Here is a 13288-nt window from a genome sequence, read left to right as displayed (position 1 = left end):
TTCTTCAACAGCGATTGATGTTCCTCGAAATCCACCGGGATCGTTTTCAACATGATGTGATAACCGCCGCTGGTTTCAAAAACCAAAACATCGTTGATGGAATCAACTAACTCATGGAAATACGACAACAACTCGGCCAGCGATGGCGTCTTGGAATCCACGTCGATGGTAGGATATCTGCACCGGTGTTTTGGAATAATCTCATTAACAGCGGAATGTCCCTGAAATTCCCTTGTGTCGGGATCATCTACGAACACGTGGAATCTCCCCATTTGTTGTATGATTACTCCACGAAACCGATAGTTTGCAACGGTGAGAAGATCAATTGCGGTCTTTTTACTGGAAACGCTCCAAGATGGACCCAAATGCCTTCGGTAGTATTCTCGCAAGTTGTGATACGTTTCCGGGGACGTAAAAAAGTCATCCGGGGACTCCTCGTAGTAAGATGTTCCGCGCCCCAATTCGTCGATGAAATCACTGGTGATGAAATCACTGGTGATGAAATCACTGGTGATGAAATCGGTGATAAATACTACCAATACGACCCCGAACAGCGGCTAGAGCCATATGAAAAGGCGTTGACGTATCTCAATTACACGTTCCAGACCGATGTAAGAAAACTAGATAAATACCGGATAGAACATCTGAATAAAAACATTTCGCGGCTGCAGCGATATCAGCGCGTTCTCGTTGACGAGCATAATAACGGTAACGCTGTGGCAACGACGCCATGTCGATCCGATAAAATCAGTCCCCGGCAACAACTTAACATCGTTAGAAATGTTCTTGGCGCGTTAAGTCTCCCCGATGTGGTTCCGAATCGACTTGATGTGAAGAGCGTTCCTGTGAGCCGCGCCGGGTTAATCAATAGCGTATCTGAGATGCTGGCGCAACCAGACCGACTTGACAAGTATAACGCGCTGTTGAAACATTTCGGCGATATATTTCCGGATATGAAGTTCAGAAGGGGTAAATTGACGCTAAAAAATATCATTGAAAAAATCAAATCGATCTACAAAGGATTCGGCGGGCGATTACAATCGGATGGTACTAAGAACTCGGGTCGATCCGACTACGTGTTGTATTATCCCGACTGGCCCGAATCTGATTTTGTAGGTGATCCAGCGTGGATCAACGAGACCATCGATGATGTTGGATTCGCTGGAGGAGATGTTACCGCGACGGACGAACATACCAGCGCGTTACGATTCCATGTGTGGTCGGTTAATGGATGGTTTTCCCGATGATGAAGGAAGTGTCATAATAATTATCATAGGAACTAGGACAGTTCCTTCACGCTCAAAATGTCGTCATCGGCGGAGACCAGTTAGAGTAATGGAGGAATCTATCTCCTCGGTGGTCGGTTTTCTCGATAGCGGGGAGGGGGGGTTGTCTCCGCTGATGAAGGAAGTGTCATAATAATTATTATAGGAACTAGGACAGTTCCTTCATCGCGTTTTTCTGGTCGGGCGTTAAATTCTTCATCGCGTCGGAAATTATCTCTTTGGTGGTACAATGTTTTTTATCACCGCGAATTACAATCCAGTAATCCCCCGCTGACTTAAAAAACGGCTTTCGTGACGTACCGACATGGAAGTAATTATTCGTTTCGTTGATACAACTGAATCGCAGGACTGTTCGTTTAGTTAAATTAACAGCAACCGTGGGTATTTTGGGGTTGAGGCCGTATTTTGTTTTGTTTTCTCCGGACTCGAGTAAATAATTGACCCGCAGCCGATATTTTTCTGGAAGACTATTAATCGCGTTATCGAATAGAGTATCAATGTCATCAAACCAAGCCCGCTTTTCCGCGTCGATATCACCGCGCAGCACGATCCATAATATTCCATCTCGTGCCTGAAAAAAGGGTTGTTGAATTGTGTCCGGGCTGAGGTTGAACCATTTACACGTCTCCGCGGTGGAATCAAATTCGATGATCTTTTTCTCGTTGATATTTAAACAGATAGTATTGACTCTAGTGTCCTTGTAAAGTTGTTTCGTCGGAGAAATTATTCTGGTTTTGTCGTACCGAAATAATGGTAATTTCGGTGGTGCTAGTTTAATTCGCCCCGAGGCAACATCGTCAACGAAATGACTAGCTTGTCTGGAAAAGTTTTCGGCACAACTGTTCATCCAGGATCGTCCACCTGATATCATTTTAATATTTAATTAAATAACGGCTTTAATTATAATGTCGTTGTTGGAATATCACCCGGTGAAATTCGACAGCGTCATCAGCGAATATAAAAAATCCTGTCCGAGAACGCCGATCAATGTAAAATATAAGAACGGAAAATATCATGCAGTTCAGAAATTCCCCAGCGGGGATAAATACAATTGTATGGTATTCGAAAGCCGTTCAGCGAAAGCTCGGTTATGTCTCCGCGACAAATATTACCAACGAGAATATGAAAAAATGTTTCCAAACCATGACGTCAAACGATTTGACACAGTATGGGTAATTACCGAACGAAAAGTCTAGTCGCTATCTTGAAGCACCTTGTCCATGCGGTTCACAAACCTAATATCGCTGCGAGATACCACACCGGGGATCTCGTTGATCGTGAATTTATCCTCACGAGGTTTGTCCTCACGAGATTTATTCTTTTTTCTGATTATTTCCGGCTCGCTGGGGGGAACTGCGGTCATTTCGGTGATTCGCTGAATCAGTAGCGCATTATCGTGTTGTGCTTCATTCAATTCCTTCCGAACACTCCCAAGTTCATGCTGAAGCCCATTAATGGTGCGTCGCATGTCATCGTTACGTCGTTGCGCATCATCGTTACGCCGTTGAGTATCATCGTGACGCCGTTGCATATCATCGTGTCGCTGTTGTAAGTCGTCATAACGCTGTTGTAAATAATCATAGCGCCGTTGTATACGATTATAATCGGCCGTGCTTGACACGTGTTTTAACCGTTGTTGCAATGATTTATTCTCGTTGATCAAATTATTCAGCCGCCATTGCAAGTCCTGAATGGTCTGTTTATCCACGATGGCGTCCATGGATGAATTCGCATCACTGGGTGTATCAACAATCTGGTTTATTTCATCGTCGATGCTGAGGTCTATCATTCTGATATCGTTGTCGGGTTCATTTTTCCAGATTTTATAGATGCGCTGGTAACTGATTTTGTATCGATCTGCTATTTCCGATATTGGTGTTTTCCCACGGAGTCTTATTATTTCATTGGTATCCTCGTCGGTTAAAATCCGCCGATGTGGCATTATTTAATAAAAAAATTTTTTATTTTGTAAAACAACAACAACAACAACAATGACCCATGACAGAGTAGTGAAGGAAATGTCATAATAATTATTTATAGGAACTAGGACAGTTCCTTCATCGATGCTACGAGGTGTTGAAAGATTTCAACGAGAATGCATCAGCGATCGCTAAAAAAAATGTTATTGAGTTTATTACAGATATCAATGATGCACCGGGTATTGATGATATTGATGGCGACGTTAACAATCTAGTCGTGTACGATGATGTTATGTTAGACAATCAAAAAAACCCAGCTAGGATATTTTCCAGAGGCAGGCATAAAAACACTGACGTGATATATGTCACTCAACGGTATACTCAGATTCCAAAAGTAATCAGAGACAACTGTAATATTCTTGCTGTATTCAACGGCGTTGATACACACACGCTACGAAATATTTGGCAGACATGGTGCGGCGGTGACATGGACTTTAATGGTTTTCGAAACTTTTTTAGTCATGCTCAGTCGACCCCACATGGATTTGTAACGATAAATTTACATGATCCTCGGACACGATATCGTATCGGACTTGACCAAATATTCGGTTAGTTGTAAATAATTTTCATTGTAAATAACTCCTTAGCAGCAGAGGGGGCGATGACATCGACGCGGTCGTCGATGTGCTTACCGGACGCTGACGACGCTGGGGATCGGCGCGCAGAAGGTGTTAATTAAACCAAATGACGATTGGACGATCCCCCAACGACGTCGTCGTTTTTTTTTTACCAGCGCTGACTACACCGGATCCGCTGAGTGCAGAAGTAATAATTAAGCAAAATAACGATTGGACAAAATGTCGGATTCGCCCCCTCTGCTGCTCACCAACAATAGGTACTGAATGCGCCAATGGAAGGCATCATAGATACATTTACCACAATCACATTAACAAAACCCACGCCTTTAACAGCTACAATAATTACTCTACCAATGAGAGCACCAATAGCCTCATTTAAACAGCTAATGCCCAGCAACCTGGGGAAAGAGGATAAACCAAAGACATGGAGAAGTCAGCTTAAACTGCAGCGGGACGTATAACGAAGAGCAGTTATTGTAGTGTCAATAATATTTTGACCAAATTAAAATCTGGGCTTTATCTCATTTGCTGGATAACTATGAGGCAACTATTCAATACACCGAAGCTTTAAGTTCAATCCTTGAAACACACCGAAAACGTATCAAGACGGTGCCTTAAACAGGAAAACATGAAATTAATTGAAAGGGTTATGAAATTTGCCATTGATATCAGTACCGTGGGGCAACAATTTTCCAAATGTTCCTTACCAGTCCTAGTACTGATGATCAACGAACTTTCCAAAATCCATGGCATACTGACCAAACCGATCCAACAACATCACCAGTGGAAGCTTATGGTGCTAGGTGAAATAGTCACTGCAAATGAATACAAGAGGCGGACGAGAAAGAGAGAGACGGAGAGAGAGAGAGAAAGACGTTCCATGCTCCATTATATATACCGTTTCTGTTCCCGCCTTCTGATGTGTGGCCTAAGCTAATTTCAGAGATAAAACCAACTGCTTCATAATAAGATATTTCAAACTTGATAATATTTTTTAAAAAAATTAAACAACCATATTACTTATATACACCGTTCCGAATTAAATCTATTCATATAACATAACACGGCTTACAAATTCAAATGGTCTCATTGACCTTCCTTAGATCAATTCAAGATTTGGAAGTACACTTTGTACACCAAACACCAAATTGTATGCGTAGGAAAATGTGCAACCACTAGGTGTGACTGTAATTACATATGTGGAAGAATTTGACTTATGTGTTCCCCTGGCGTTATTTAACGTACCGGCTGACGTCCTACTGTCCCTAACCGGACACCAAAACACAAGTGTGTGGGCCTATTCACACTTATCTTGAACAAATGCCCAATAGTGCGTGTATGCACGAAACCGGGGTGACGAAGGTACTGTCCAATCACACCCAAAATCTTATATTGCAATCCAAGATACAGAATCATAACTTGTATGTGTTGGTTCGATTCCCATACATTCTGCAATCAAATACGTCGACTTAATGTTTTTGCCCATCGACTCTAAACTAACTAGCACACTTTGTGTGCATTTAGTTATTATCCCACCTAGTGGGAATAGACTAGCCGTGCATGTCCCTACGGCCAAATGCGACTCTAACTAAATATCGTACCGTATCAGCTGTGCCATACGGTATAATTAAAAGATGAGTGTGTGGTCAGATTCCCATTCGTCGAGTACATTAAATGCGCGAAGAGCTTGTAGGCACGGAATCGGGGTGTCAGCATGTGTAGGGTGTATTCCTACCGGCAGAGCCGGATTACCAAAAAGGCAGAGTAGGCACCAGCCTATGGGCCACACGCCTTGTCCCACGTCTTTTAGTGGACCCACGACGACGGATCAGTTGATAAAACGTATCGAGAGGGCACCAAGATTTCGACTGCCTAAGGGCACCCACAGGCTTTAATCCGGCACTGCCTACAGGACGAGTTTTTCGCAGCACAGACAACTAACTGATGAGATTCCTACTCGTCCCTTTTCAAATATCCCCGATTTGTGGGTTCTAAAGCACGGTACCAGGGTGTCGTCAGGCGCGTGGTTCCTTTCCCACCAGACGACTAAGTATTACGCTTAAAATACATTAATATGTCAGGTAGAATCACGTGCATGGTTACAACCCGACGAGAAACTATATACTTAACATTGATAGCTTTAATGAGTCGCACATGCCCGAATGCGCGAACGAGACATCAATTGAACTACCATTCATCGTCAATAGGAAAAGAATGACCCCAGCCAAACCTTGCAAGATTGGAAGTTACAGTACGCAGTTGATGTCGTGGCCGACATAAAGATTTAGTTAAGCCTTAAAAATATGGCCCCATTACATCAAGAACTATTTCATGCTAGAACCATGGCTATTCTCCCAATTTAAGATCAATTTTAGCTACTCTTTCCATTTCATACGAATCAAAGAATATGAAGGGCCACCAATCTGACACAGAATCCCAAATGAAATTAGAAGGACAAATATAAATACATTTAATATAATCTAATTTAATGGACGAGAAAAGGAACCGGTTCAATTTGAACAATACATTACAACACAAAGCTAAATTTCTTATTTTCAACTTGGTCGTCTCAATATATTTTGAACTGTATATAGACAATAATATTAATACATTGGAAATTTAAAAATATGTTCCTCCCAACATATCAAGTGGGGTTCTAACAGCCATTTTCAATATCGCGCGAACAAAAGACATTTAAAGAGAAAACGTGAAAGTGAGCGCATGCATTACAATGTATCCAGACCAGTGAAACAGTTTGCATCGCAAACCTAAAGAGCCTTTGTTGGTGGACTCGACCATGCACGGATTCGTGCAGTAGCGTCGTTGTTTTCGAGAAGGATTATGATGTGATGGTTGAACATAACAATGTGTATTCAGCGGCCAATCGCCTTTCAGAACAAATCCCCTAAAATTTGCTTTAACCAATATCTGACGTTAATGTCTTCGATAGATTACCAATAACAAAATACTTTTATGAAAACGTTGAATAATCACTGGTTAGTTACTACTGTACGTGATTAATTTTTTATATTATAACGTTGCTAATAGTTCTAGTCATATTGACTATTTCACCTTTGCTGCACAACGAATATAAGCTAAAAATAATCCATACCTACCTGTATCTGTTAAGTTTAAATACAACTGGATATTGATTGAAAGTGGTTTTCGTGTCAAGTCATATTCATAAAACAATTGTAGAAATAATGAACTCGGGAAAAATAAAATAAATACAAAAGTACGAACACTGAGGAAACAATTAAGTAGAAACATTTAAAACTTGAATATATTTTTACAAATCCATGGCCATGTATTTATTGATGTCTAAAGTTTTACGTAATTACTCACAAAGGGAAATCTCTGCAAATGACCTATGGCGACATTGTAGGCAGTTAGGTCAAATTTGTAATTCTATTAAAGCTAAACGTCTCAACGAATCTTTGCTGTCTATGATAACCTAGCCTGTAAAAATCATATTGAAAAAGGTTCATGAGAGCGACAATGTTTGTCATTGAGCAAATACAATTTGCATTTTGACCATTCATTGTGCTCGCTTTCAACGCATTTTGACATTTAAAAACAAAACTCGCAACAATTTTTTGCGAGATCCACTGCTTCTTACGTCGTATGACCAATACACAGATCAAACATTTTTGTTGTTAGTGATAGTGGTGTTATTATTATGGGGCTTATATAACGCATACGTACACTGGAGAGCGATTGAGATTCAAAAGAAGTCACCAGAATTTACCAGTGTGTAAACAATCAAGAGTAGTATCATGTGATATTTTACAGTCAACCTCATGGCAGGAAAACAGTCAATTCACAACAGTTGACATTATTGTGTCGTGGTAACAGAAGCTAAATAATTACTTTATTACTACACAATACAGTTGTGTTATATATTTAATATTTATTGTTTGGTAGCTTTTTATGATTATATGTGATGTATATTTATAATTTGTAATTGACCTTACATTTATGGTGTACCTGACTTGTGATATTGTTTTGTAAATAACATAATACATAACTAAAATTTGCCTGTCGGTATCGATTGAATATATGTATCTAGTTGCGATACATCAAAATACTGTTAACACACCATCACATTCCAGGTCACTGACACATTATTCCATTCTAGACTACGGTACATCCAGCGATAGAGCGAATTTGGAACACCACTGCAATTTATTTAGAACTCTATTTTTTGGGACTTATGACAAAACGTTTTTGACAATTTGGGATTTCAATCATAATACTTGAAGTTCTTCTTAAATATTCTCTTTGTATTCTGTTGAAACAAATTCTTTGTTACTTTTTTTTACAAACGTTGTTGGTTTTGAGTCATTTCTGTTGCTTTGTTTAAGACCATAGAGTCGTAACAATATGCTATCGAATTTCAATGACTTTGACCTTTGTTTCTGCAGTAGCAGCTTTAAGCAGCACATTTCGATACCATCGACCGTGCAGTCAGTCATATGCTATAGTATAGTTCCGAACCAATTAAAACAAATACGATTAAATTGAGGGTTAGTTCCTATTGCGGAAACGACGGGTTTTGGCTCCTGTTAACGTTTAAATGAAGCCAGCGCTAAAATCCTGACATTATCGCCTATAAAGCGGTATCATAACAACAACATATATACACCTAGCTTTCGTTTTAAAAAAAAGCATGTGAATTGTGCTGAAGCGTAGGCTTTGAGAATGATGCGCTCTGAACTGTGCGTCAAGGTTTTCTTTGATTTGTCAATTTCATGTTTGAGAAGGGCAACTGGGATATCTTCATCGACATTATAATACAATAAATCATATTTATACAATGACCGGCATATAGTGTACACATATCCCGTTTTAACCAAATATGTACATACCCGTAATTAGCAAGAACAACTAAGCAATGTACATTACCAGGTAGCATGTGCTGATTCGCAAAGACTGGACGGATTAAAGATAGGTTATGTTCAGTTGCGTCTAGAACAATAAGAGATAATGTCAACATCTGTTTGACTATTTTGTTTCGTCTGTTTTATTTAATTTATTGTAGTGTTGTGTCTCATGCAATGAAGTAAAGTAGGTTTGGATTGTACTATATATTTCAAGCCACTGTTTAGATGACCGAAGCATTACAGTACTCCTAGAGTAATCATGAGTGGCCGAGTGGTCTAAGGTGCTTACCTTTACAGATCATGAACTGATCAAATTTGTCCGCATAGGTTCGAGGATAAAATTTGTATTTAAGAAAGCTCGCCAGTAGCTTTCCGTGGCTCAGTCGTTCTTATCACGTTTTCACCGGTACTTCGCCTGTTAGATATACTGTCCACCATGTATAGCTATCATGTGCTGAAAACTCGCCATACAACTAAAAACCCGAACAGTAATATAAGTGTATTAGTCACATTAAGGTAATTATCCTACCCTTAATATATTTTTGATTGAGATATGAAGCAGATTCGTCATGAACTACTACAAACAAGAGTCTCTTGGCAGGTTGCTAAATAAACCAAAACTAATTAAAGAAAAAAAAAAAACAAGGAAAAGGAGAGAGGAGGAAGCGAATGGATCAATCGACTGCACGTGTCAATGACAATCAGTAAGGATATATATGTGGTCATTAGATAATGTTTTCACGAGCTACATTACTTTGTAACTGACCAATAAAGAGAAAAAGTATTTTTTAATCCTTGAGAACTTTTAAAATATAATTCACCTACCTGAATGACATACATGAAGAGGCAATAAAATATGCATATATTAATGATTTGCTGTTAAATTTTCAAATATTATTTCCAGGTGGGAGGTTGTCAGAAGAGCCTCTGTGCATGATAAGACCGTGGGACATTTTTATTCCAAAGCAGATCCAACAAAGAAATACCATTATCTTTGGGAATCCAGCTGGCATGCAACACGTAGGATGTGGAATGAAACAGATGATGTCCTTGGCCAGTGCAACATCATATGAACTGCGAGAAGAGCAGCTATATAGACTGCAGCGATTTCTTGCTATTGACCCTTCTTATAGTATATTTAACCCTTTAAACTAAAGATTTTTAACATATATCTGGAACTAAAAACGAGTATAGAAACTGCTAAAAGAAATTATGTAAATTACATTTTAAGTAAGATTTTGGCTTCAGTCGACCAACATATTTGCACAAGGTCGATTTGTATGTAATTTGTAGAATACCATTCAACTTTCACAGTGGGTTTCCGTTTATAGACATTTACTTGCAAAGTACTGTGATTTTTGGACTTTGATACTCTGTAGCTAATTGATAAATTAAATAATAATTATTCACTTGATTTATCAGATATCTTCTTCCAGGTAATTACCTATCATAGATTCCACATTGGGCATAAAGTCAATGTCTTTAGACGTGTGTAGTCAAAACTGGATTGGGCAGGTCTTGGTTTTGTCTTATATCCCCCCTTCAATCATGGCATATGGTGTTGGTGATCGTGGAACTGTAACCTTTGATTGTGATTGGTTCTGTTTCTCATCAAAAAGCCATTGTAGTTATTTGAGGTACGGAAGCACTGTACTGGTATGATTTGTTACTGGGCACACCATTGGGTGAAACGTTTCCATTTGCCTTCTTGCACTTTTAAAATATAGAGCAACATCGACATATAGTTATGACAACCTTTATTCCTGCGGACCTGTTTAATATGATCTTGACTCTCTGCGTTGAGATGAAATATTTGCCATCGTGGCTGCTTGAGCAGACGAGGGAATATCGATTTCCTCGAGATAACTGTTGCGACATTTACGAGGTCGTTGATCCACTATTTTTCCTATCTTAGTTGGAACAATCAGGATTACGTGACATTCCGATTATCTTGTTTACTGTATCACTTTCGGAATCAGAGGTAATAATCGTATGCGTCGATACCGTTCCAATCAATACAAACAGATCGACGTTCCAGGTAATCGGATCCGGGATGGGTGAGACCACGGAGGGGAATGTGGTACTCAGCCTTGTCGCAAATAAGTCTGGCATTGCAGAAGGTGATACTATGCCCCTCTGAAGCTTCTTGTGGGTGATGGTTGACAAAAATATGCAATGATATCAACATATTCAATTCGAATGTCTTAAAATCAATTCGTTATGTGGTTTTTGAGCAAAATAAGGCAACATCTATAAACTGAACATAGTTTAATGTGTTATTAAACCATATACAACCATAACAAGGCAACTAATGTTATCTGGGGAAACACTTCTGACAAGAATATCGACAAATTGTTCAGCTTGCAGAAGAGCTTGCAGACTCATCATAGAAAATGCTGAAACCATCATAAAACCAATGAATGATTATATGTGAATAGTAAGTGAACAAATATGTTTGGAAAGGCTAGATTTTGTGCTAAGCCCCAAACAATATGGACCCGTTATATCACGAACTATTTCATGCTAGAACAAAGACAATGTTCCCAATTTAAGATTAATCTTGGCTACTCTTTCCATTTCTAATCAATCAAAGCATATTCAGGGCCACCAATCTCACACATAATCCCAAATGATATTAGAAAAAGGACAAATATAAATACATTTAATGATAGTCTAATTTAATGGATGAGAAAAGGAACCGGTTCAATTTGACCAATACATTACAACATAAAGCTGAATTAAACTTTGGACTTTGTCGTCTCCATATATTTTGGACTGTATTTGCACAATATACCTTGTTCATAGTCGTAGCATGTTCTCCCAAACGTTTATGTTTATTATTTCCACCCCCCCACCCCCACATACATACATACATATATATATATATATATATATATATATATATATATATATATATATATATATATATATATGTAGAATAATGTCAATGAATAATGTCAATGTAGGTTTTTAATCTCTAAATGCCACTATGTACATGTGCTCTAAAAAGTATGTAAATAATACCGGTCCACAACCAGGATACATTCCATGCACCTAATGGCATCACCTTCTTTAAAATTATTATTATTGTAATTTGTATCATTACTGTCCATCATGGTCAATTATTGAATTCTAGATAAAACGTTTTATTATTATTTGTACAAAATGACATAAGTTAGTTATTGAACAATGATTTTGGTGTATGGAATTAACCAACATGGCCTGGTGATGTCACAGTTTAATCTGAACACTGCAAGGAGCTCATGTCAACAGGTCACCAGACAAGTGAAGGTTTAATTCCGGTAAACCAATAGTAATTAAAACGACATGACGTAAACTTTGGTACTCGAAGACGCATGTTTTTTACAGCAAGACATGTACACGAAGTAATCATAGTGTCCACACCAACAGAATGTGACGACAGCATCATTATGACAAGCTAAAGCCAACAAATCTACTTTGCTCTCTTATTTGAGCCAGCCTGATACAAGATTTACTCATTTCCCATGAATATGCATATACCTGATTAACCAAGCATTGTGAGTGCGAATAAATTTCTCTTGCAATGTTGGCCATACATGGCATGCTGTTTGCATGTACGTTTTTCTTCCAAACAGTGACTTGTCAATTGATAAAGAGGGCACTTTCACTGACATCATGGAGACTGATACATTGCATTGTTAAGTATGTATTTTGTTATGGTCATTCATGAAAAAGAAGGAAATCTTGTCACAGGCAGCCACAAGTGAAAATGGAGCATATTGTACTGTTACCAACAGCTTGTGCTGATGAGGCAATACATGCCGTTAGGATCTGAAACATAAATTCTAAGTGCATTTATGTTATTGGGTAGATTATTATATTCTTTAAATTCATTCATTTATTTTGTGTGAATATTTTCTACTATAGAATGAACATGGAAGCAACAGTGCAAAATCGGTACGAGTGCATGTGCTGGGGTGGGATTAGATAAATTTGTCACCATCCTTGATAAGAATATTAATTTGTAAATTTGCGCTATGATGGAGAATAAATATATGTAACAGAACTCAAAACACCCCTCATGGAAGCGTTTTCATAGACAAATGATGGCGCCGACTAAGTAAGTATCGAGTAAATGTCCACCTGTTCTTGTGCGGTGTCTAACGAACCAATGATGTAAAAACACGACAACTGTACATGATGGCTAACAAACATTGATGTAAACATCCGTTCAGAAGTAAAATGGTGATGATAATAGTTATTTCTTTTAACAGCCATAGTTGTCTCAGTTGTGATCTTACAAGTAGCAACTTCATGATGCTGGCATTTCAACAATAATGCTAGGTTAGTTGAAAAGGTTTGGAGGATATGTTTCAAAATTGTTTGATACATCAGGATAAAATACCTCATCATCAGAGAAGTGATGCTTCACAGTTTCTAATCATGCTCCAAAAATAATATGTTAAACTTTCATCCGAGTTCGCTGCAGAAGAGCATGAAATTAATACTTTCATCCAGTGTTTGCTCCAGGAGCTTGTTAATGGATTTCTTAACGACAAACTAAATTTTGCACAGCAGTC

At 38.6% G+C, this 13288-nt stretch overlaps 1 protein-coding gene across 1 annotated transcript in view; it reads left to right on the top strand.

Moving 5' to 3' along the window:
* LOC149793226 (uncharacterized) overlaps positions 1-12781 on the top strand; it is a 57924-nt gene extending 45143 nt beyond the window's left edge. The window contains exon 4 of the mRNA XM_089967194.1: positions 9631-12781. Coding sequence (XP_089823320.1) covers positions 9631-9799 — 169 coding nt within the window. The 3' untranslated portion in view covers positions 9800-12781. The remainder of the gene's footprint in view (positions 1-9630) is intronic.
* The last annotated feature ends 507 nt before the right edge of the window (positions 12782-13288 follow it).

Source organism: Sinohyriopsis cumingii, chromosome 8 (genome assembly GCF_028554795.1).
Source record: "Sinohyriopsis cumingii isolate HCF-2022 chromosome 8, ASM2855479v2, whole genome shotgun sequence".
NCBI lineage: Eukaryota > Metazoa > Mollusca > Bivalvia > Unionida > Unionidae > Sinohyriopsis > Sinohyriopsis cumingii.
Note: the sequence above shows the minus strand (reverse complement) of the source record. Positions and strands in the feature narration are given on the sequence as shown.